Genomic DNA, 25302 nt, shown 5'->3' with positions numbered 1-25302 from the left:
GGTTTTGCTTCCTTGCTGTTTGGCTTAACTAGCAATGAAGAATATTTTATAAATATACTGTTGAACTCAGCCCTTTTTATCAAGGGTACAGTGTAACACATATATGTAAAAACTAGATTAATGCTGTATTTAGTAGAAGATCACATTCAAATAGGCAACTGTCACAGAAACTTTATTCTGACATACAAAGCTGCATAATTAGCACCTGATCTTGCTTAAGTTTGACATATGGGTAACATCTGTATTATGCTGTTTAGCACAGAACCCAGTGGGATTTGAAATTAGGAGGACTGCCTGTGAAAGTTAAGTGACCCAGCACTTTGCTTTCTGCCTCCTGCTCATTCAGGAGGGGCTTTGTCAGTTCAGTCATGGCCTCTCGCTCTTCTTCACTGAACTGCGGTTCTTTTCTGTCAAGCAGTTAAACTTTCCAAGTCAATTGCACAAATACCAGTTCTGCCTCTTCTTGATAAACCTTTCCTTGCTTTACCAAATGCCAGGTGTATGCTTTGAGGGGCTTGAGGAAAGAGAGGATGAGCATGTGCGATTGTGCCACAATAACAATTTGACAGGTGATGGTGTGCGCTGTGCAGAGAGAGAGCACTTTTGGATGAACCTCTTGTAAGCTGGGTTATGGGAATATAACTGCACCTGCTTTAGAGTTATCAGTCCTGTATTAATTCCTGCAAATTACTTTATAATGTGGAGTTAATAAAGTTTTACAGTATTATTTACATTTATTTTGCCACAGATGGAGCAGTTTTGTTTTCACATCTGTCCTAGAAGGTTTGAAAATTCAGTGCACAGCTCCAGAAAGATGGAGCCACCACTCTCTCTAGTTTGATTTACAGTCTAATAGCACCATTCACTGTTAATTTCATATGCTCAGAAGTGCTGCAGAGTTTGTAATTTTCCATGTACTTTTTCCTACCTCTTCTTCGTCTTCATGACAAAATTATTTGCTGCTCTTCTAAAGTTTCTAAAATAGCTGATTTCTGTAATGTAGTAAAAAGCAATAGTTTGAGACAAAGCAGAAGGGAATGTTGGAAGGGGAGCTAGGAGTAAAGATTATAGGATCATTTTAGTGTTATTTTTTGACCTTATATACCATGGGGGGAATATAAGGTACATATTGAAACCTTTTGATGCATTCAGATAACAGACTATATTGGTTTTTGAAAATTCATCCTAAAATAAAATGCATTCAACACAATCTCAAATAAATGGTCAGGACACATAGGTTTTATGCTGAAATTGAGTTGAGTTTTAGTTGTACTTACCATCAATACCAATTGCTTGCATTGCTTACAATAAACAGTCATTTTTGTGACAGTAGAAATAGACCTAAAGAACTCTTTGTAAATGCTTGGTGGTTTTTCTGTTTCTCCCTTAACTTACACAATCAGTTGGAGCAAAAGTCTTTTTGGGAAGACCGGAGGGGAGAGGCAGAAATGTGTGTATCCTCTGTGCAGTACTGGAGCACAAAATTAACTGATGTTTATCAAACCTATTGTTTTTGTAGAATTTTTTCTGTAATTCCAGTAGAGATGTTTCAGACGATTGTACCACTTTTAAGAGAGATCTTTTAAGCAGTTGCAAGTGTTGTTGTGTTGTCTGTCTAAGGGAGCTTCTTAGTTCTATTAAAACTTGAATCCTAAAGTACTTGCTTGTTGAAAAACAAGAATTAAAGTTTAGTCACAGCCCCTTTTTGGTTTTAAATATGTAGTTTGCCTTACTGTGTAGGTAGTTGTTACTTCCAAAAAATGTAACATGATTGTGCTCTGTCATATCCATGAAGCTGTATCAAAACATTGCCTGTATCTTAACTAAAGGAAAAATTGAAGTTGCTCATAGCAGTTTGTTTTTGGTATTTTTCTTGGAGTCTTGATTCATTTTGAGTGTGTAAACTCAACTTCTGGAGTAAAACCACTTCCAGCTGATCTGGTTAGTTAGTACTACAGAAGGCTTTGACTTTCCTCTTAGCAAAGCTTTAGGTACTTTTCAGCTCTTAATTGGAGAATGAGACAAAGTCTTACTGCTCTTTGGTCTTTATACTTTGCATGAGTGTATGCTCTGCTCCTCCTAAATGAGAAATAAAATAGCTTTGTCACATGAGGACCTTTACTGGCTTTTGTAATTGTATGTTTTTAAAAGAGCTCTCAGGCTTTTGATTCTCTTGCTGAATTGAACAACTTCATCATTTTCAAGGGATGAATCATTTTTCTTTTTCAATGTTAATGATTGTTGCTGGGTTATAGAAGTCTATTTCAAAGATAGTTGCTATGGGTGTTAAAGCAGCAAGCATCCCTTCACTCTACCTTATCAGTAAGATTTGGTATTAGCTGGCATTTTCTTCTGAAGTGTTAATATGTTCAATTTATATTAATCATATAAAATCCAATCACATAAGCTGAAGCTATAGTTGGTACTTGGTACATTTGTATCTGTCATGTTCTGAATCAGATTAAAAGTTTCCTCTGTTCTTTGAACTTCATTATTTATTCAAAGTTAGTGATAGGTATAGATAGATGGTGTTTTTAGATATTAATGAAGTTTTTTTGCCTATTAACTCATTTGAGTGTCATGGGCTGAAATCTCACTGCCTCAATGAAAATGTGGATTGTTTTCCATTTCTTTTGAGATTTGTGGAAGATGAGGATGTAATACTTACATTTTTCAGTACACTTGCAATTTAGCTAATCATTAACCAGGAATCCGTGTTTTGGGTGACTTTCTAGTTACAGATTTGTAGAGACATTCCACATCATTTTCACATGCAGTGATTTTTGAAATTTTATGTATTTCTGTGATTTATACATATATTTTATATAGTCTTTCAGAGAAATGATATATATGTATACAACTAATTCTAGTAATTCTAATATTAAATGGCATTTCAGACTTCAAACAGTAATGTTATCATTGTACAGGATGAAAGAAAAACAGACATGGCAATAACTAGTCTGTCAAAACGGTTCACACAAAGTAAATTTAAAAATATTACCAAACTTGTTTGGGAAAAGCATCTCTAATACTGAATGTCTATCAGCCTAACTTTATCCTTTGAAAACCTTAACACATTTTGTAGTGAGAATGTAGTTTTAAACAGAAGGCTTTCTGAAAAAGTATTGGGTTTGGAATGAAGGACTGTAATTTTAAATGTTAAAGACTTGCAGGAAAGGAGTTGTTAGAGCTGTGGATCTGTCTGTCAATTACTGGCCGTGTCAGCTACCTGGAGTGTCTTCTACCAAAGCTGCTCAGGCGGGATCTTCTGCCATCCCATCCCAAACTGTAACACTTAAAACACTTAAAACACTTGAGTCACTGTGTTCTGCACATACAGAAAAATCCCCATCTTGTGTACTTCACATTCTTCTCTTTGCTTCACTGTTGGCTTATCTCTAGCAGTGCTTTCCATCTCCCTGACCCTGAATTGCATTCCATGATTCTTATGTGCCATGCATATGACAACTGCTCACAGGAAAAACATTTTTGGACTAATGCAATTTCATTTGGCACAGCAATTTCAACAGTTTCTACCTGAAAATGCCATCTCGATTTAGATGCACTAAACTGGTTTGCAGTTACTTTAATGAGTTAAACAAAGAAATTAAAGGTCCATTTATGAATGACCAGATATAAGTGACTTTCTTACAGCTTTCTTTAGCTTTTGGGGTTATTCATGTAAAAGCAGCAGATAAACAGCATAAAACTTTTTAGTCCGTTTTCATATGCACATATTTTTCTTCTTGATAAAGCAGATGGATTATAGAGAACAAACAGTAGTAGTAAAGCATATTTTATGTTGAGAGAAGCTGCTTCTAGGAAAATTCTCAAATATCAGTAGAGAAATGCTCACACGTGGCTTATTTCCATGTCTTCTGCCAGTCACAAAAATTGAGAGAATGGGGGATCTTCACCTGTGTTTTCTTACGTTTTCATCTCTTTCTGAAGGTTGAATGCCCACTCAAAGAGAACATAACCTTTTGAAGCTCATTAGGGTGGCTCATGAATATGATTTGCATTTAATGATGGTTTCAGCAGATCCAGACCTGTCACAGGAAATTCATAGGTTTTTAGATGATTTTCACGTCCTATGGTAATTTTTCAAAAGTAAAGGACAAACAATTATTTAACAAAATGTGTAAGCCTTTTGATAGATTTGTCCTTATTAATTGGCACGGTCAGACAGTCAGGTTAAAAGGGGTTCATACATTCTGTTTCATTCATATTTTATTATTTAGAAATAGACTTCTTTGCAGTTATATGTGTATCAAGGAATACCTGTAAATATAAGAATTCTTACCAGAGATTTTAATATGCCTTGCCCAAGTGATTCTATATGTTACAATAATATAAAACTTACCTAGTAGAAGATATGTGTCAGTATGTTTCAATAGTATAAATCATTTATCCCTTTAATTTCGGAAGATAGCAGTCTTTTTATAATACTTTCTTCTGTGACTATCATGTATGTGAATATATGTATATCTACCTTAAGCTAAGCATAGAATAAATATACCATATTTGAGTAAAATGTTGCTGCAGTTGTTACAGAAGCTGTGTTGAAGACATTGTGTTTTAATTTAAATTTTGACAGAGAAGGCCAAAGAAACTTGAAGCATATTCTTAATGATTATTGAACAGTGATCCAATAATGATGAAAGATTAATACAGATTAGTCTGGTGGAAGATAAACTGACTCCTCCACTCTTTGGCAGGTGGATGACATCTTGGGAGAAGGGAGTGATGAAAGTGATACTGAAAAAAAAAAGCCTGAAGAGGAAGGTGAAAAACCTCAGACTAGTGCAACAGAGACTCTGGGGAGGAAGGCAGATCAGAGACCTGGATCATCATCATCATCATCAAGTGAAAGAAGTTTAACAGGCAGTGTACCCAGGTATGAATTTTTCAAATGTAAGAAGTGTTAATGATGTTTTGTTGTGTTTGTGCTATTGAGCATGCTTTCTTACAATCTGGTATTTGCGATCTGATGTTAAACTATGTGTAGGCAACTTTTTCTTGTAAGTCTGTGAAGCTGTCATGCTTATCTCTGCAATGTTTTGGGATTTATTTAAGGAAGTGGTCTTAGTAAATGTCTTATTGAGAACCAGGGCATCACCTGTTCAGAAAGAACTGAAGGCAATTGAACTGCACTTCTTTTAAAGTTGTCTCAGTCCTGTATCATACAGAACCATGTCCTCTGCAGTGTGACTTAAAGTAAAATAAGGCATGGTTTGAAAAGCTATGCTTTTTTTTCCTCCTGAATTATTGAGATAGTTTTATGTCGATCGTTCGTAACAATAAGATTGCTGGGATACTTTTCTACTTAGAAAGAAACTTAAACTTGCTAATCTAAGTGCTTATGTTAAATATGTTAATGAATTGTTCTCAATTAGCAGCTTCTTAATAGTTTTTAAGCTAAAAAGTCTAGAGCAAGGAATATAAGGTTTTAATTAAGAATTGCAGGGATCATCATCCTGTACTACAGGGTGCTGGAAGTGCAAACATGACTCACATGTGTGTTGTACTTCCTTTCTGCTCTCTAACCAAATTCTGTTCCCAACCATAAGACTTTAGGCTCTAATGCATTTTCCTTAATGAGGATAATATAAGTAGTCGGTCTTAGGCAATTGACTTACATTATTTTAACTTTTCTGAGCTTTGTTCTAGCACACAAAGAAGGTATGAGAGAAACTTCAAAAACTGCCACAGAATGTGATATATAAATGTTTAGGGAGAGATTTTGATTGGGGTAATGATGTTGCTGCGTGTTGGGTTTATTGGCGAAAGAGCTACAGAGGAAAGTTTCATGGCCTCTTAGTTTATCATGGGTAGTTCTAATCATTAAACTTTTCTGAAAAAAGTCTGAAATTTGTGAGGATTCGATTTATTTCAAATGGGTAGAAGAAATATTTTCTCTTAAATGAAGTGTGGAAGAGGAAAGGCAAGCAAATGTTTAATGTTTTAGAACACAGCTTGAAGCAGCAAGGCATGGTGGTGGCATGTCACTGTTAAGTCATCCTAATACTGTGATGGTTCATTGTGTGGAAGATATACCAGATTCTGGAAAAACCAAAAGGAAGAAAGAGTCACCTTAAGGAATATTGCTAAACACTATTCCCCAAGTATGGTGTAAAAAGATAGAGCCAAGTGCATTTGTAGTTAAGTTTTATTCTATATACAGGAAGGTTTCCAAGTAACCTTGGCAATACTTCTTCACTCAGAAACTATATAGACATAGTAGTGTTCTTGCTGGGATAAAGTCTTTGAGCAGCTTCTAAAGTAACTTATCTATTTTCAACCTCTCCACCTCTTAAGAGGTTCCTTGTCAGTTTGCTAAATTGCATCCAGGATTGAGCTTGAGTGGCGTGCTGGAAAACATACTCACAGAAAGTGCTGGTTCAGATGCTGACCCAGTGTCTACTAGGCAGGAAATTCTGCTTGATAAGAAAGGAGCCCGTCGTTCCAATTACGTTTTAAGTTTGAAGCTTTAAATTGATGTTTTCATGTTCAGTCAGTGTTGTATGTACTAAAGAGATACCATATAAGAAGGGTAAATGTAAGAACAGTCTCTGAAAAACAGAATATGAACAAGAAACAGTCCAGATATGACCCAGTACTCCTATGATCTGGCTCAGTTCATTTCTGTTAGAGACGAGGCCTACAGAGACTATACGTTTCTGCTGCTCCTCTACACCTTTCCTGTAGTTACTGACACTGGAAATATAGCACTTACAAAAAATTCTAGTGTTTACATTTAATGTTAGTCTTCAGTCTTGAAACTTACTGAATACCTTGAATGTTTCTCCAATTGCTGCCACTTGTGAAATTCTCAAGCATGGAAAAAGAAATAAACTTAGAGAAAACCGATAGCTCCTACTGGAGGGAAAATGTAGCCTTTCTCCTAGATCCACTGCTAATTCATAATCTAGGAAAATTGAGCTCAGAGCCTCAGAAATCCCTCAACTATCTTCTCTAGGTTTTCTAGACACTGCCCATTTATTAGAATTTTAAAAGGAATGGTGATACTTTGATTCCTAAGTGTTTTCTTTCAAATATTATAGAACTTCTTTACAATAGCCACTCTTCTAGAAGACAGACATGACAGTTTTCCTTTCTTTCTTACTGACAGAAAAGACACTGCTGCAAACTCCAGTGCAAAATTTTGTTGGTGACATCTTTTATCCCAGTTGAACAAGTATATTCATTGTCACTGTAACTTTATTCCAGTTCCCAGTCTTGAGACATTCTGCCTTGATAGTCTCAGGACCTAAGTTGTTTTACAGCTCAGTGCTTCTCAAGCTGTCAGACTCAGATTTGTTATAGTCTGGGATATTTTTCAAAAACAATTTCAGTGACAAACCATTCAAAACATATTAAGGAACTATCTGGTATGTGGTCAAAGTCCTCTTGAAAGTACCCTTAATAGCCTGCAGCACATCTCAAATACAGCTGACAAAACAATTGTAGAAGTTCAACCATTTTGCCAAAGAATGATGGTTCCTCTGTTTTCTTACCCAGGCAACTCATTGCATCGTTTCACTAGTAAAGTTGTAATGTTATTACACTTAAGAGTCTTCCAAAATTGCTTTCTAGATGATGTAAGCATGCTGTTGATTTGATTTTTACAGTATAGAAAACTGTAAAATGAAGGATCTAAATGAAAAATGAAGATCTAAATTTAGAAATACTGGTGATTTAAAGTAATTTCCTGCCGCCTGGATCATTTGTTGCATTAGCATAGCTCACTTAGTTATCAAGCAATCTGTCTGTTAAAGAGCTTCTGTGTAAGGTCACCCTAGGAAAAAATATATTGTGTGAAGTTAATTTTAAGAACTAAATCTTTCATTATCTCCTTTCCCTTAGAATGGATTTTATTTAAGGGGACGCTCAGTGATGTCTAACTGCAAAAGGAAAGGAGATCAAAATTTCTGTATGTGGTCAGTGCTTGGATGTTCAAGGAAACATAAACCTCAAGTCCAGAGTGAACAAATCCTAAAGTAAACAATTGCTTGCGTTTGTAGGTAATTGGAAAATGTTGTTTGTCTGAAGAAAATTCAAATTCATTTTGCTCTCATTGTTAGAGCTTCTCCCACATAATTGTTTCAAACTTGTAATCTGAATTCTGTGATGTGTGGTTATTCTAAACTACTTACATTTCTGGAGCCATTAGAGTTTCCCATGCATAATAGTGAGGTCCTTTTGAAAATCTCTTGTTCAGACTCCCTCAGTAAAAGCCAGAGTTCATTACTGGAATTGGCCAGACCTGGAGGATCAGTTCAGTTCATTTCTGAAACTGCACTGAGGTTTTGGCTGTGGGCCTGCCGTGTCAGTGGCCGTGGGATTACAGAGGAACATGTCTCATTTTAAAGAGACATGTTCCTCAAAGCTTATTCCATCTATCTTCGTGTTGCAGAGGCAGCACTTCAGTTAAGCGTTGGTGAATGAGGTTGAATCTTGCAGCTTGTTCAGGGGCTTTATGATCTCTGCATAGAATTAAGATTGCTGGAAAACTACAGAAAGCAAATGTGGCCCATTTATTGATTTTGGCAATGAGATATTGAATCCCAAATCAATCGAGGTATGTTTGATAGGAGCAGTAGCTCATTATTGTTCCTTGATGTAATTTGGTAAATAAATGCAGTTTTCCTACTTGAATGCATTTAATGCATTTTAATGAGAGTCTCACTCTTATTTTAGAGAGATCCAATATGTCTCCTTAACAAAGCAGGAACCCCACTCAGCCTTTAAAGACAATGTATAATCGTTGTGTAGAGGGAAAAACAGACCTAAACTCTGCCAAATTAGAGATCCTTGGCAGGCAGCTACCTCCTCTCCCAGTTGTGGTAAAGGCTGATTTGCTCTAAGGGTTTGCAGTGATAGGTGGCATTTGTCAGTTTGAAGGTGCTTCCCTGGAAATGCTTTTCTTAAGGTGAAGCAAGTTAAGGAAGTTCATCATAGATGATATGATGGCTCCAGTTTTATAGATTGTTATACTTACAAAGCTTCAAATTGAGTCTGTTTCAGAGAACAGCCCAAATTGTCTCCCATGATTAATTTCCTGTAAGTTCAGTCTAGTTCAGCATTCTAAATTACACATCTGGGAGAAGAAAGCATCCTTCAGGTAATAAGACAATGGGATGAATACTTTTTTACATAACCAAATTCTGACTGATTTTTTGCAAGGTTGTTTCAAGTACTTTTTTTCTTGGATTTAAAACTTAACTTATATGAGTTATAGAACACCTGGATTGGCCAGCATGTTCCAGGTCTGTACAGTACTCTTGTGATGAGTTTAAATGGCTATTCAGAGGGGTGTTTTGAGGTGTTAAGAGCTGAAACTTTCGCCAACTTCATTTTCCAAAAATTAGTTAATGTATTCAACCTCCAAAGGAGAAGTATTTTTCTTGATTCCTTCTGGTACATTTTTTTCCTTGGCATAACAATTGTTCTTATAGTTACTGCAAGCTGAGAGTATGTTTAAGTGACTAAATTTCCTTACATTTCTAACACTTTGGAAGTAAACAGACTCTTTGATGTAGTCCACATAAGCAATTAAAAAATTACTGCAGTTTTAGTGAGGTGTTTTTTTCTCAGAAGCAATGGTGAAACACTCCAGACTGAAAACCAGGATCAGCTTCTAAAGAGAAGCACTTCTGTTGGCAGCCCATCGTGCTGTTTTCACATGAGCCGGCTGTTCTGCAAAATTTTAATGTCATTCCTGTTTGGAAGTGATCTTGATGATGACTCTAAAATGGAAGAGGATTCTGGGCATGCAAAGCATAATTTGCTTCTTTACTTATATAATAAAAATAAGTTTTCATATAGGAATGTTTTTATTTGATAGATCTCTTGTTATGCAAAATTTCCACATGAAAAAAATCAATACTGAGGTAATAACAGCTTTTTGAAGCCATTTTAATTAACTTCTTTTTTTTTTTCTCCAAAGGTAATTTTTATTTTCAAGTATGTGTGGTCCCAAGTACTCTACCCTCTGCTACATTGAATCAACAACTTACTTTCAGTTTGCCAGCTAGAAAATTGTAGATCCAGGTTCTAGAGAATTGAATAAATGGAAAAAAATGCTGGATCTCAATTGATAGTTTATGTATCAAGGGTGTTCCTTTTTCAGGCCCTCTTGAAAATTGTACAGATGTCCTGAAAACCAGTAGTCCTTCAGCTTGTAATCTTTATCTGATAGGGTTACCATCTGATTACTGACCATGTTCAAAGCTTCATTAGGGTTGTTTTAGGCAACTGAGGCAACTGAGGCATCCCATCTCCATTTAACATCATTCTTTAGATTATTAAGACATTGGTTTTTTGACAGTTGGTACTTTTGTTTTCAGTGTTCTGTTTAGGTTGATTCTCAGCTTTTTGTCTTTGTTTCACATATTTGTGATAAAATTGACCTTGCCTAATTAGAGAAAAAGTAGTTTGGAGACATAGGTGGTTTTGCTGACTTGAACTTTCTTCATCTCTTAAGTTAAATCTCACCCTTTGGTCCTTGTCTTTGTTACAAAGCACAAAAGATGATTTTAAGAGTAAGCTGTGCCAAGAATGTTTGTACTTGAAAAGTGTAGTTACAGGCCATGCTTTGTTTCATTTGAAAAGCTTTTTTTTCATGAAAAGTAGATTTGATTGAAGTGAAATAACGTCCAAGCTCTTAAGGGATTCTTTCTCTATAGCAATCTTTTTCATAAACCTTCAGTAAATACTAGGAAGTTATTCTGAGTGTGTCTTTACTCATTGATCTGTGGAGCTTTAGCTGAAACCTGAAAATTAAGTGATTTTTAAATCAGAAAAGTTCAACAGAATTAGAGTGTTATTGCAGGTATCTAGTGAAGTCACTGAGAAACTCAACTTTTCCAATATCTTATTGGATACATGTTATAATTATCAGTGGAGAATTAAAAAATGCAGTAGAAGTAATTGGGAACTAGAAATGTTATGATTCAAACTATGTCTATGTGCCAACATGTTTTTGTTTATCACCCCAGTTATTATCTTTAGATTTTTTTTTTAATATGCTAGTCATATCACTTGGCTGTAAACACACTTCTAAAAAAAGTCATTCTTATACTATGGCCTTCACAAATATTATATATAATGAGTAGAGCTTTATTTGCAAGTGAAGTAACATAGTTTGCTATGACAGTCTTTCTTTTGAAGGAATATATGAAGGCTTTTAGAATAGAGAGCACAAGCATTCAGATGGCTATGACAAGTGCAAGTCTTGTAACAGTGCCACTAGAAGACAGAGATTTTTCTTCTCACTAATGAGGTTAAGCATCATTGGGTTTTCTTACAAAATGCTGAGTTACTCTGTAATTCATTTAAAACTATTACAGAATATAGTTTTTAAGCTCTCTGATAAGAGAAACTGCTTGCTTTTTTTTCTTATTGTTAGAGCAGGATGGGGGATCCAGCATGACTTCTGCCCTGAGGAATCTGTCAGCTGCAGGCAGTGCTTGTGTGTATGTTCTCTGAGATGGAAGGGCAGGGCAAAGAGTTGGGTTTTTTCCACCATGTGAAATAATTTTTTAAGAGGAAAACTGTTTTTTATGCCTGCAGCAACCAGAAGAACTGTGAGGCCTTTTTGTTACTTATGGCTTAAAAAGCAAGTTACTATGCTGGCCACTTGCTGCTCTTCAGTGTTTCCTCATATGAGAAACTTACCACCCATCTTATGTTCAAGAACAGAATTGTGGGCAAGTCACTTAGAGGGGTAAGGAGTGCTTCCTGTGGAGGGGGAATGCAGAATTCTACTTTCTTTTTCAGCTTAATATACCAGTGTTTTTCCACTGGGGAGATGCCTGCCTTCTGAAACAGCTATGAAGCATTTTACCTGGATCTTAACATCTGCTTTCCAATGAGGTTTGCTGGGCTCACTGAACAGGGTTAACAGTATGAAGGGATCCCTAACTCCTTAGGTGCCTTCCAGCTGGTCAGATAGTATTTAGTCTTTAGCTGTTTATAGAGTATTACTTCTCTTAAAAATCTGGTTTTGGTCAGGAGGTTTTTTTTCTTCTTTGAGCAGAAAGGGGTACAAGCAACACACAGATTTGGTCACAGTCATAAGGGATTCTCTCATTAGGTCTACATTTCAGGTCATTTAAGGTTTTAAATATGTTCCATTATGTTTCAAAGCTACTTCAATGATTGTCTTTCCTTAACATTTCAAGGAATCTTTTCGAATTTAAGATTGAATCATCCAACTCTTTTATACACAATATTTGAAATAATGGCATTTGCAAAATGGCAGTAGTATTCTGCTTATTTACTGTGTCTGAACTGGTTAATATGTCTTTGTTGGATGCATTGCAGGAGTTTGCTCAGATGTATATTGCTGGATGTTTCTTAAATAGCTTTTCACAAAGGATTCAAAATTCCATTGCCATGAAATGATTACAGAAAATTTGCTCTTATTCTTTCTATATAATCTTCCTAGGAAGTCTTTACTAATGGAAAGGTCTCTGTAGGTTTTTCTATGCTAAAAATGTGATTTTCAAGGGGTTTTTTACATATTAAATTTATTAAAGTCTGCATTCTGCTATAATGAGTGCCCTGTTAAACTAGAGCTTTTGTTTTTTCCTCTCTCTAAAAAGCTGTGAGGTGTTATCTATGGCATGTTAAGCCTGGAAGAGTAACTTTAAATCATATGGAAATAACTGGATTGTAAAATACATGTATGAGAGCTATTTCATGGTTTTGTGGCATTGGTGTCAGGAGAAGGCAACGATGTAGAGGGATGTTCTACATCCACAGTAGGGTGAAACACTGCTGGAAGCTACTGGTGGGTAGGTGAGCTCTAAGGTGTATAAATGTGTGGTATTATTTTCAATGCACTATTTTATTTAATAGTAGGAGAAAAATGTCTGACATGCCTAACTAAATTGATAGTTTAAGGGACTTACATTTCTATTAATTTCTCTTAATTTCTCCAAATGAGAGAGTATCTGGGAGATGTGTCACAAGAGGGAGCGCTGTTAGAAAGGGAGTTTGGCACTACTTTCTAGAAAAATTGAATGAAATTCTCAAATACAAGTTTAAAAAACCCTTTAAAAATACTTCTTCATTTGATATTCTGCACTATCTGATAGAGTGGACTGTTCCCATGAGGAATTTTTGAGATAAAATCTATATCAATTTGTTTATTTTTTTAAGAGAAATTATCTTTCCATTAATATCTTAAACTTCCACATCTGGTGTGTGTGTGTTCTTCATTTTTAGATTTTATGTTTAGTTTTCTTTTGCTGCTGTGGTAGAGAAGCTTTTATTTTATTCTTCATTTAAGCAAATTAAGCTTTATGATCTCATATAAAAGAATTCATGTGGACGAGTCTAAAAGCTTTTAAATCATCAAATATAGTTTGAACTACTCTAGCTGTTCAGGGAACAATTAGCAAAGCATAAAATAAATGAATATATTATTTCATATTTCCTCAGAGGTAAATCAGAGAGTATGCTATAGGACATTTAGTTCCAAATGTTTGAAAGCAGTTGTGAGAAATGAAGGAGTTCCTGTGTACAAAGTACTCAGCTGAGAAGCAAATGGTAGCAGTGAGGGTTCCTTTGGTACTTGAAGGTTGTATCTCCATTAGTGTTTTAGCCCAGGTGAGGAGTGTTTAGCCTTGGTGCGGCTCCCAAGGGGATCTCAGGGTTCATCATTTCCTTTAGATCAGTGTAAGCTGGTGTTTTGCTCCAGAAGCTTGCTGTGGGCCAGCCACTAATGCACCTTGAGTCCAGAGAATGAGCTGAGAGCTCATCCAGAGTAAAACCCTATTTCTGCCTTAATGAACACCAGTGTATTGTCTCAGTGCATACAGTGTCAATAGGACAAAAGTAAAAAAGTCACTGGCATTACTCTGTTTAAACTTTTATATAGAGTTGGATTCCTTTTTTTTATCTCTTTTGACATTCTATCTAGACAGCGAACACAATTTTGCTGTTATTTCTTGGTCATTTAAATGTTGGGGCATCTCAATACGCTATTTTAAAATTTCAAGTGGTTAAATTACTTAAATTATAAGCATGACACTGATAAATGGTAAAAACAGCTGTATAAGCAAATGAATGCATGGCTCAGTTTCTTTAATGAAGGCACTTAAGTAGATGAGTCGTTCATATCTTCAAGCTTGTTAATGATTTTAATGGCCTAAAGTTTCAAGCTGTTACTGAAAATACACCTACTACAGCTTCAGTTAAGTTGCAGACTGAATTACAGTTGTGTTTCCAGCTGCTGATTAGTCTTGTTGGTAAACAGTGTGCATCCAGTTGTCAAGAAAACTAAGAAAAATACTTGAGAAAAGGAATCTGAATTTCAGAGGAAAGATGTCCTTGTGGTTTGCCTTCATTTTTTTTCAGAGAAGTCTTTTTCACTTGCAGAGAAGTACAAGTTTACAGTTAGCTTTATTCTTATAATGTTGTCTTTAACACTACTGTCATCCAATTACACTGTAAAAATTACAATTTATGTTGGAAAGTCTTCTCTTGACTATGTATATAAATTGCATTTGCAGCCTGGAAGACTTAGAAAGGAAAAGCTGCAATAATTAAAAAACCTTTCTTCTGCATAGGATGCTTACCTAGGAAAGCAAGCAGCCCAACAGCTTCATTATCTATAATGTGTACGAACATTTTCTTACACACTCAGGGAAGAGCCTAACAGGCAAATTGTGCCATCTTCAGCTGTAGATGCATGAGCTGCCACTGCATTGAGAAAATCAGAAAATTGTTTGTGATTCATGTATTCATTCTGTTCTCAGTAGAGTCTTAGTCATGAATTACCATAATCTTGGTATTTTCAATGGTTGTGTGGTGTCTTCTTGCTTGAAACTGTGTTTTATCCACATACAGAAATGTAGGCACAAAACCAGATACATTCAGATGAACTGAAGGAAGTTGTAGAAAGCAAGCCTCTGGGATTCTAGAGCTTTTTCCAGAAACCTTGAGTAGCCCTTAGAAGTTTTTTCCTTTTGCAGAATTTTGCAAGTAACCCTCTTCCCAAATTGAGGAATGAAGAATGAACTCATAATGGGACAGATGACACTCTGGAAACTCTTCCAGCCACAGGAAGCTGTTCCTATTTTCTGGGGGTTTTTTCCACTGTTTTCTGGTATCATGAGTTGTCCAGGAAGAAGGGATTCAAATTTTCTACAGATTTGCAGAGATAAATCACTTAATGTCTTGTCTTTATAATGTATAGCCTGAGTTTGTTTGGCTGTGGTCCTTTTTTCTCTGAGAGTTAATGCATCAGTATGTAAAACACCAGAGTATGCAGTGATTGATTATGACCACCACAGCTGCGCCTGGGAATCAGTGGATTGGGTTTGAGGCAACAGAGAGCAAAAATGATGGGAAAAGTAGATCTCATCATAGCAAGTCTGCCTATCTTTGTGTTCTAGTGCTGTGATGGTGGAGGCAGGACCAGCATACTGCTGGATTTCTTTCTAAAACTTTTGGAATATATTGGGTTTAAGATGGGGAGAACAGGCGAGAGTAACTGAGTGCCAGATGTGTTTCCTCAAGTTCTTCTGGCACTCAGATGTCTGCCCGGGCGCTCAGCACTGGAAGCACCTCCCATAACAGAGAAGATGAATAATTTCATATCTCTGCAAGCCTAATCTAGCATTTGTTCTGCATCAGGTTCTTCACATGATCGTAAAGTTTCTGGTGTTTGATGACTTCTCTGGTGTTTGAGTAGCATGAAATACTTGTGTATTTTTTGAGGAGTTCTCAAAAGAGCTAGAAAGGCAAGACGATAGTGCTGCAGGCTTTAGTATCTCCAAGGATAAAGCCTCCCTGGATAACCTGTGCCAGTGCTTAATCACCATCACAGTGAGAAACTGTTCCCTGATGTTTAGAGAGAACTTGTGTATTTCAGTTTGTGCCTGTTGCCTCTTGTCCTGTCACCGGACATGACTGAGAAGACCCTGGCTCCATTTTCTTTACACTATCCATTCAGGATTTTTTACATGTTCAATAGATCCACACTCCACTCCTACATCAACAGTGTCTGAGGATCTTGAGACACAGAACTAACGGCCTTGGTAAAGTACCCTCTGCTTTTCCCTCATTCACCAGGCCAGTCATTTCACTGTAGAAGTGTATCAGGGTGGTCAGTCAGTTTCCCCTTGAACCTATGTTCAGCACTACTGGTCAACTTGTCCTTCATGTGACTAGAAATGGCTTCCTGGATCAGTTGCTCTTTCACCTTCCCAAGGACTGAGGTGAGGCTGACTTTCCCTCAGTCCTGCTCCTTTTAAAGGTGGGAGTGACATTTGCATTCTGCCAGTCTTTAGGCACATCTCTCAACCACCATAGTCTCTTAAAGACTGAGAGTGGCTTCACAGTGACATCACCCACCTCCCTTGGCACTCGTGGCTGCATCTCATCAGGGGCCATGGAGTCAGGTATGACCCATTTGCTTAAGAGTCCTTCCCTGTGCTGATCTTCTTCCACCAAGGGTACCTCTTCCTTGCTGGAGTCTTTCACCATCTTCTCTGGCCCCTGAAGGTTTATCGTGCTAGTAAAGAAAGACTGAGGCAGAGGAGGCACTATTACCTCAGCCTTTTCCCATGTCTGTATCACTGGCCCCCCTGCCCCGTTCAGCAGCAGGCTCTCATTTTCCCATTTCCACATTCTTCTGTTTCATACTTTGAGTACGAGACCTTCTGTTGTCTTTGACAACATCAGCATCTCGTGGTCATGGCAGCTAAGGCTCCCTTTAGCCTTCCCACCCCCCAGCCTGTGCCTCATTTATGCCTGAGATCCAGCAGAGCATCTGTCCTCACTGGCTTCTCTGTTGCTTGGGATCAGCACTGTGCAGTGCTGTGACAGGAAGGCTGAGGCCATCCTGTGCACTGAAGGAGTGGAGAACATGGAGTAAATATCTGAGCAATGTAACTGAGAGCTGGAAACATACTAATGGATGCTGAAATGCTAGAGCTGAGCTTGTACAAGTTCAGGTCCAGCACCTCCACGCAACACAACTTCCAGACCAGCAGCTTCTTTTGAATAGCTTATAAACCCTCCAGAACTGAGTACAAATAGGATGTTTCCAGTGTGCTACCTCTGAAGGGCTTGTTTTGAGTGTTTTCCATTATTCCTCTGCTTTTGCACCCATATGGGAACATTCTATGGAGTTGCAGTACGTAAGTCTGGGTCTTGCAGTGCCCTAGCTTCTATCAGTGGGTTTAAATTTTACTTGCGGTCTCTTGCAATGTGCTCATGTTGCACCTGATAATACTCAAATGTGAATTTTCTGTTGTCAAGAATAACCCAGCTTATCCTGTGATACTGATCTGATCTTTGTATATCTTGCTGGGAAGAAAGGGTCAGAAATGATCCTCCCCACCAAGTCTTGTTGCCCCTGTTCTGTACAGGTGTAAAAACTAAGGAACGTTTTTTTGTAAGGATAGTTTTCTGTAAAAATATTTGACCCATAGCCAGTTATTAAAAGCTGTTCTCAATAAAAATAGCTTTCTGTAGATACTATTGACACATTGCATCAAAGTATGGAAGAAGGAAGGAGAAATGCCATGTTCTCCTCAGTAAAAAGGCTCATCTTCCAAAAGAGCTCGACAGCAACATAACTTTCAAGGCTTGGAAAAGTTTTTCCTTCACTGTACCAATTAAAACGACTTTGATAATTGCTGTCACCTCCTGCAGAGTTTTAGTATTGCTAAATCTTTTTATATTAAAAATAACCCCTCAAACTGTTCCCATTGCCTATGTTTGTAAAGTTCTTCTTCCAGCTCTCCATGGGTTTAACCTCCTTCACTGTTCATAAAGGAAAATATATGAGCTTTAAGGTGATGCTTTATAGCAGAAGCTTAGAGCACAAGTATAAGATTAATATTAGAGTGTAATAGCTATGACATTTATATTGCTTGTCCAAGGAATGTCTTTTTTCCAGCAAAACACTTTGCAATTCTTTTGAGCTGGGAAACTCTTCTCCATTTCATCACTTTTTAATTTTTACATGGCTGTATGTCTTGGGAAAAAGGCAGGTTTTTCTTGTGAGGATGAGGGAGAATTTGAATTAAGGAAGGTAGAAGTTTTAGGGAAACTAATAGAAAAGGTGTGAAATGTCAGGTATCATACCTTGACATAAGGAACTGGTTAGTTCTGGGGGATCAGAGGAAAGACAACCCAGCAAAATCAAATCCTAAGGCAGGAGAGAACAAAATATGCTCTTGTAAATCAAAATTAGGTGCTCTGGATGTAAAGCACCACACACCTTGCATGGCAAAGTCATCACTGGAGTTTCTTGCTGCTGTGGTGCATCCTTTCTGTGAATGGTACAAGCCTTTCAGGGACAATGGGATGATTACATTTTCTTTTAGATGTGTCTTTCAGGGGCTCCCAGTCTGGAGGACGAGAAGTTTCTGAATCACACTATTTGAGTGTCGTAAGAGTTTAGGTACAGGAGTGCCTGTCTTAGATATTCTGTCAGTTACCTCTGCTGGTAGTGTTTTACAGCTCTGTAATTGGTTAGACTTCCCATTGTCTGAAGCCACTCTTCTAAATGAATATGCCATAGTGTCTTTCTATAAATAAAAACGTGAATGAATAATTCCCATGGGCTGGCTGAGGCTTTTATAATCCCCGAATTCCTGAATGCTTATTCAACATCATCTCTCTTCTCTCATCACTCTCTTCAACATCATCTGTCTTCTTTTTTTCCTTAGGCTTCAGAAAGTTGTCATCTGTTTCCATTACAAAAAAGCTTTTAAATAATCTTAAGATTTCTGAAAGGACAATTGATAAAACCCTATATTGATTTTAAAAGGAGACTGTCAAGTCTGTTACGCCCTTCAGATGGCTTCCTTTTAGAAATCAAAGTTCTTACTGCATATGTGTATATTTATGTATGTCTGGATTGTTGTTCCTATCTGGGGATCATAAAAGATGACAAGCCAGAGACTGAAACTCATAATTTCTTAGGCAGCAGGGACAAAAAGCTGTGTTCCACTAACAAAAAAATTCAAATTACAATCTCTATAAAAAGAAATTTTAAGTGATTGCTGTCTCATATATATGTTGAAGATAAAGAGTTTTAAAAGCGGTAGTTCTCATACTGGAGGTTATATATGTTGATATAAAGAGATCAGCTTTTGATGATATAAATAGTCATAGCTTCTTTTTTATCTTAGACAGTTATTTATAAAAATTGAAAAGGGGATGGAAATGGGCAACTCTCCCCACAACCTGGACATCAGTTCTGAGGGATAAACCTGTGTGCAATGGAAAGATCTCTGCAGTTCAACCTGGGCAGTTTTGCCCTGAAGACTCATCAATGAATCTTGTAGGAAAACTACTGTGTATTCTTATTATAATTTTGTTTGCTTATCTGGAATATAATGTTGTATATTTTTTGTGTGCCTACCTAATGCTTTAGAAAAATGTTATTAATATTATTAAAATCAGGAGATTTAAGAAAGGTATGCTGTGTGATTAAGCAACCTTGTGCTTGCAGCTCTATTTGGGAAGCTTGCATTGCTTTAGTTTTCTTTTAGTCTCATTCTTGATGGTTATAGTTGTCAACCTGTAGCCTTAGGTTTCTTTGGAAATTGTATGATTCTGTGTGGGGAAATTAAAGGTATAAGAAATTCTTCATAGATGCCTTACAGAACACTAAGAAGAGATTACCTTTCCCTACTGCACATTTGTGCCTACTGAAGTATAACATCATATTTCAGATGAAGTTACTTAGGATTGACAAATGTGAGAAATGTGTAGATTTCACTAATCTTCGAAGCAAAGCAGCAGAAAGAATATTGGTCACTAGAGAGGAACCAGTGTGAGGAAGCACTCATCAATTCAAAATATACTTTATTTTTTCCCCCCTTAAGGTATTTCAGGTTTTTCCAACCAATTTTCAAGGAACAAATAAAATTGTTTTAAGCAAAAATAAGAAGGTAATGTTGCAGATGGAAAACTACAACACACGTGGAGCTAATTACTACTCATATTTGTACATTTTTCTCCTTCACATAAGCCTGCTCTTAATCCTGTGGAAAGCAGGAAACTCGTAAACTAATTTTCAGAGAAATAAAAACCTCAGAACTCCATAGTACTTTTTCTCTCAAATCCCCTTTAAACAAAATTTTTTTTTGCAGTTATATAACATGGATAATAGTGTTTCCAGAGTGAAGGCATGGAAAAAGCACTAGCCTAGCTTTGAAAGTACTTTAGTATGATGAGCAGATGAAAAGGAGCTACTTTTGCTGTCCTGAGTTTGCACTAAGAAACTTAAACTCCATTTTAAAAGACACTGAGGATTCCAACACAAGGGTTGTTTGAAGGTAGAACTTAAGAGGGAGCAACATCTTCATCTTGTTCTTTTGGTTTCAGTAACTGTTCTGTGATGAAAGGGATTGCATGAGACAAATTACTCCAGAGCTAATCTTTGACACCTGACACTCAAACTTTCAAACTTGGGGCTGAGACTTCAACGAAGATGTGTTTGAATAGGAGTTCTTCAGTAAAGCTCTTCAGATGTTATATAATTACCTGAAATTCCAGTTTTCCACTTACTGCACTAGCCTTACAATTCCTGTCAAAAGGGATAGGCAATTCTAATTCTTCTATATATTTATATCTATTTCTCTCCTTGCTGTACTCTTACATGAAATGCTCTTTCTTCTTTCTGTATGTCAGAGATGTATCCTGAATTTTTTCTTGATAAAATACTTCCCCATGTTGAAATTATTAACGTGTAAAGAAAGTACAAAGGGATTGCACTGTGCATGGGAATTTTGAGATACTCAACTGGTTCAATCTTCATTTACTGCAAAATCAAAATTCAAAATCACTGAAAGATTCTTGAGAAAATACAGGTCTAGTTAGGTGTGCTGCATATTCAGTGATGCATAAAATGCATAGGGAGACAAAGGTGTGCTGATTAAACTACTGAAGAGGAAGGTCCTTGTTCTAAGACTCCTGACAAAAGTGTGTCACTGATATACTGAGCACAAGTGGTAGATGCTAAGTTTGCTTCACAAAAAATCACAGAAGGACATTGTTCATTTTGTTGCTGCTTCTGACATGTTCTGAAATACTTGGAGTTACTGCAAAGGTCTAATATAATATCTGTTAAAGAGGAACAGGCATTTTGGAAAGCCTCAGATCATTAACTGGATAAGGGAAAAAAATCACAGGAGAGAACTGAGAGTGTGAACTTTCACACATCTAGGCTATTAACTGCAGCTAAAATTAACCAAAGTGCTGGTTCACATTTCGATCATGAGACTTCAGTCTTGCTCTTGTATTTCTCTATATTTCCTATAAGGAGCAAATGCACAGCTTGTGCATGTTTGCTCAAAGTGTCAAGCTGTTAAATTTCCATTGCAGGTTTTTTTTTTTTCTTTTTTAAAATGGAGATTCTTATTCTCCTAAAGGCTTTTAGAAAGTGAACTGCACAGTCTAAAAGTTCTCAGGTCCAACTAGGCAAACCTTGACACAGAATTAATGTGCACTGTGAGAGCCTGGGTTGATCTCAAGGCATCTCTTTAAGGTATAGCTGGGCCTTTCCCACAGTCCTAAAATGACCAAAGTTGTAGGTATGCCTATTGTGTCCATGTCAGCTGTTTCTAAAAGAACTAACTCTGCTCACAGCTGCAGCAGCAGAATGGAATTCATCCAGTGTGCTGCTACTTGTTGCCTGGTCCTTGGTGCTGATCTTGTCCTTGTAAAGAGCAATATTATCACAAATACCTGGGGGGTTTTGTAAGTCTTACAAAGTAAGTGCCATAGCTGCAGTTCAGTAGGACTGAATGATTTTTGCTGATTTCTCCTAGGATGGGGCTTTTTTGGAAAGAATATCTGAGCTATTTCTCTTGTACAGTATTCCTAAACAAATTGAATAAGTGATTTCTCAGTAACATTTATATCTACAAAACATAAGGCTTTTTTTCACATCAAGCCTATCAAGTATAAACAGCAGTTGAATTTTTTAACCTTCTTTACTTTTTGTAAGAGATTTTTTCCAAAGCCTTTCTTTGTGGATATGATGCTGCTGCTTTTGGCAAGTTTCTTTAGCATTTGGTGTTATGAGTGAGGTGTTCACCACTTAAACTGTCAGCTAAATCTATTAAGTTTTATGTTAAGAATAATGTAAGTTGTTGCAGTTCTAAGAAGATTTTTTTCATTGTTCACCAAAAAGCTGAACAGTAGTGTTTTGAACTTCTGCAAGATACTTTAGCATAATTCTGTGGTATCTTCATGTATCACTCCACAATATGTAAATTGCCAAAAGACATACAAACTGCACAAGACTACTTTTCTCACAAAGTGGTGAGTTATAATACTTGTGTTTGTGTTAGACCACATCAAATGAGAAGCTTGAAAATGCTTTGAAATAGATCGTAGTTAGAGTGAATATCTCCCTTTAGCTTCTTTTACAGTCTAACTGTGAAAATACCTAGAAGTTGTTCAGATGCAATAATGCAATATTATTCAGTCTATTTGTGTCTGTGTGTGCAGTTATTACTTGGCTTACACTGATACTGTGGTTATACCTGTTAGTTAATACAGCAATTATGCAATTGAGATCAGGAAAAGAAGTTTCTTTGGAAAAGTGAAAAATAGCATAAAGTTCTCTTATTGCTTTCAGTATTAGATTTGAAAGCTACTTTGTCTTACTAAGGTTTTGATCAAATTCTCTATATACTATGTCATCAATACATTTATTGGTCATGGGTTTTCCTATTTCAGTACTGTGTAGATTAACTATGCAAGTCTACACAGCACTAAGTTGCAACAGTTCTAATACTTCAGGGGAAGAATACACAAGCAATTGGAAGTCTGTATGTTACTAATCTGTTACAAGAATTAGGAAAATGCTGTTAAAGTATATCCTTATTTTTTCTAAATTCATTTTAAGACAAAATAGGTTTCACTTGTGCTTCTCAATAGAGGTGCACTGATATCTGTAAAATGAACTGGGGAATCTAAGTTGCCAATTTTTTTAGGGGTAAAAGTTTGGAATCATAAGTCATCAAGCATAACAGTATTTGCCTTGTTCTCCTTGTCTCCTTTAATGTTCTAATAAATGTGAAAATATGTACAGGAATTGCTGTTATTCTTACATTTCTCTGTTCTAACTCTTGCTGTCTATAATAATTCAGTGACTCTGTCTATAACTTAAGAGTTCTGAGTGAAGTAATGTAATTGATTTCTCACTAATGCATCAATGTATTTGAAATAGAAGTCTTTCTGCAGTCATTGCTTTTTATCACTGCAGAGCCATTAACTAATAGCTTCCATCCTGGGACAATGGAGTGACTAGAGCCTGAGGGAAAATAATTTTCTGCAATATATCTGCAAGAAGCACCAGTCTACAAGAGCTGGATTTTTGTAGAAGCAGACTATAGAAATCATTTGTTGTAATCATTTCGGGAAGAGTGAGGGCTGAAAAATGATGAAAGGAATTCACATAATCAGAGAGAGGGAACAGAGAAATGAGATGTGCTTTCTAGCAGAGGATTCTTGTTTAACTGTGAGGCCAGCTGAAGAAGACAAATTAAATGAAAAACAAAAGTAGTGAAAAACAACACTTCAGCTTGGAGAAGAGGCTATATGTGGCAGGGATGATCCTGGCACCCTTCCAGGACCCCAAACCTAGGCTTAAGCAGTGATCAAGACTAGTGAGAAGAAATTAGGTCAACATGTTTGTCGTTTCATCTAGCTCTGTTTTTCTTGAGCATGTGCAGTAGCAATGAGTTTGTCTCAGAATCAAGAATGAGTGTTTTGTTTGCATTAATTAGTATGTCACAGTTAAGTGATCTGTAAAATCCACAACGCTGAGATCGAAGTTGAAGGAAAGTGTAGGGATTGACTACCTGGGAGTCAGAATAGCCCTGAGCAAGTCTGGGGAGCCTACAGCAGAGTTTGGTGCTTGTGGTGAAGAAGGGAGAGAGCATGTGTTGATGAGATTACAGTCAAACCCTAACCCACAGGGTTCTAGGAGCTGTCTGACACTGTATGAGAAGCTTCCAGACAAGGAGAACTCTTGATAATGTAATGCTACCCCTCGAGCTTCTGGGTTGTGGGAGTGAAAAGCTTTCAGAACGCACAAAGGGCAGTTACGTGATGCTGGTTCCTCTAGCCCAGCTGGGAGAGATGTTATTGTGTGGAACATTTCATTCAGGTATTCCTACATCCAAAAATGCCAAAAGCACAATTTAAGTTTGAAGAAATGAAAGCTGCAGGAAGCTAGGATAATGGGAAAAGAATTTGGGAGTTAATGACTTGATCTGCTTAATGGTCTGCCACTTTGAAGAATGAGCAGCCCCAGCTTGGTTCATGTGGTTACCAGGGCAAGAACTAGAACTCTGAATGAATTTAAAATCTTGAGCTCCTAGTATTCACTCACAAAGAGAGGAGTAGGAAAACCATTTCATTCTGTCTTCAACTTCAGAACACTTGTGACACACAGAGCAGACAGTTCTTTCTCTGATGGAATCTGAATTCCGCTAAGAAACTGGAGCATCAGATTGTTTGGGGTGTATTTCAGTTCCTGCACAGGAGTAATTAACAACACTGGGTTCCAGTATCCTGCCTCCACTCACACAACAGTTCCCCCAGCACTGTGTGAGTATTTATGGACTTATGACCTCCAGCACCACTAGCCCATTCCAGCAGTCCGTAGATATTAATGTTGTTTTGCATCTGTGGCTAATGGTGTGGGATAAGAAAGATGTAAAGCAGAAGTTCAGGGTAAAGCAAGCCTGTAACACACTGCTTTGGTTTGCATGTTGCTGAGAGAGCTGCACTGGGATCTGAAGAATAGCAGGGGGTTGCCCCTCAGGTAACTTAGGCAGCATTTTTTCCTTTAGTCAGGCTGAATGCTTCAGTGCAATTTATGAGCTATTAAACAATTTATGTTTTTCCTTAGTAAGATATGTGGATATCTAAATATCCCTTGAGAATAAGGAAACCAAGAAGTACATTAAGAACTGTCAGTGAAGGTTTTTAATCCTTCAGTGTGTTGAGACCTAGGACATTAGCGGGAATACTGTAAGGCAACATTGTTCCGATCAAGAAAAATAGCTCTAGTTTCCCTAATGAATTCTAAAAGTACTTCAAATTCCACATAATAACTAATGTGCATTAATCTTGATCGCTGCAAGTCTTTAATGGCTGCTAAACAGCAGTGTATATCTTCAATTAAAATGCCAGCTTGAAGCATGTGCTAAAAATGTTGGTAGAAGAGCAGCAGTGCTGCTTCTTAATGGAGGGAGGGAAATCTAGGAATCAAAATGGGTAGATATTCCCATTTCCAAGTAATTTATT

General features: G+C 37.0%; 1 protein-coding gene across 1 annotated transcript in view; it reads left to right on the top strand.

Annotated features, from left to right (window-relative positions):
• The window catches only part of CTDP1 (CTD phosphatase subunit 1), a 100083-nt gene that overhangs the window by 63240 nt on the left and 11541 nt on the right, over positions 1-25302 (top strand). Inside the window, exon 12 of the mRNA XM_083859344.1 lies at positions 4719-4897. Coding sequence (XP_083715470.1) covers positions 4719-4897 — 179 coding nt within the window. The remainder of the gene's footprint in view (positions 1-4718; positions 4898-25302) is intronic.

Source organism: Zosterops lateralis, assembly GCF_965231275.1.
Source record: "Zosterops lateralis genome assembly, chromosome: 1".
NCBI classification, from domain to species: Eukaryota; Metazoa; Chordata; class Aves; order Passeriformes; family Zosteropidae; genus Zosterops; species Zosterops lateralis.
This window is presented reverse-complemented; position numbering and strand designations above follow the sequence as displayed.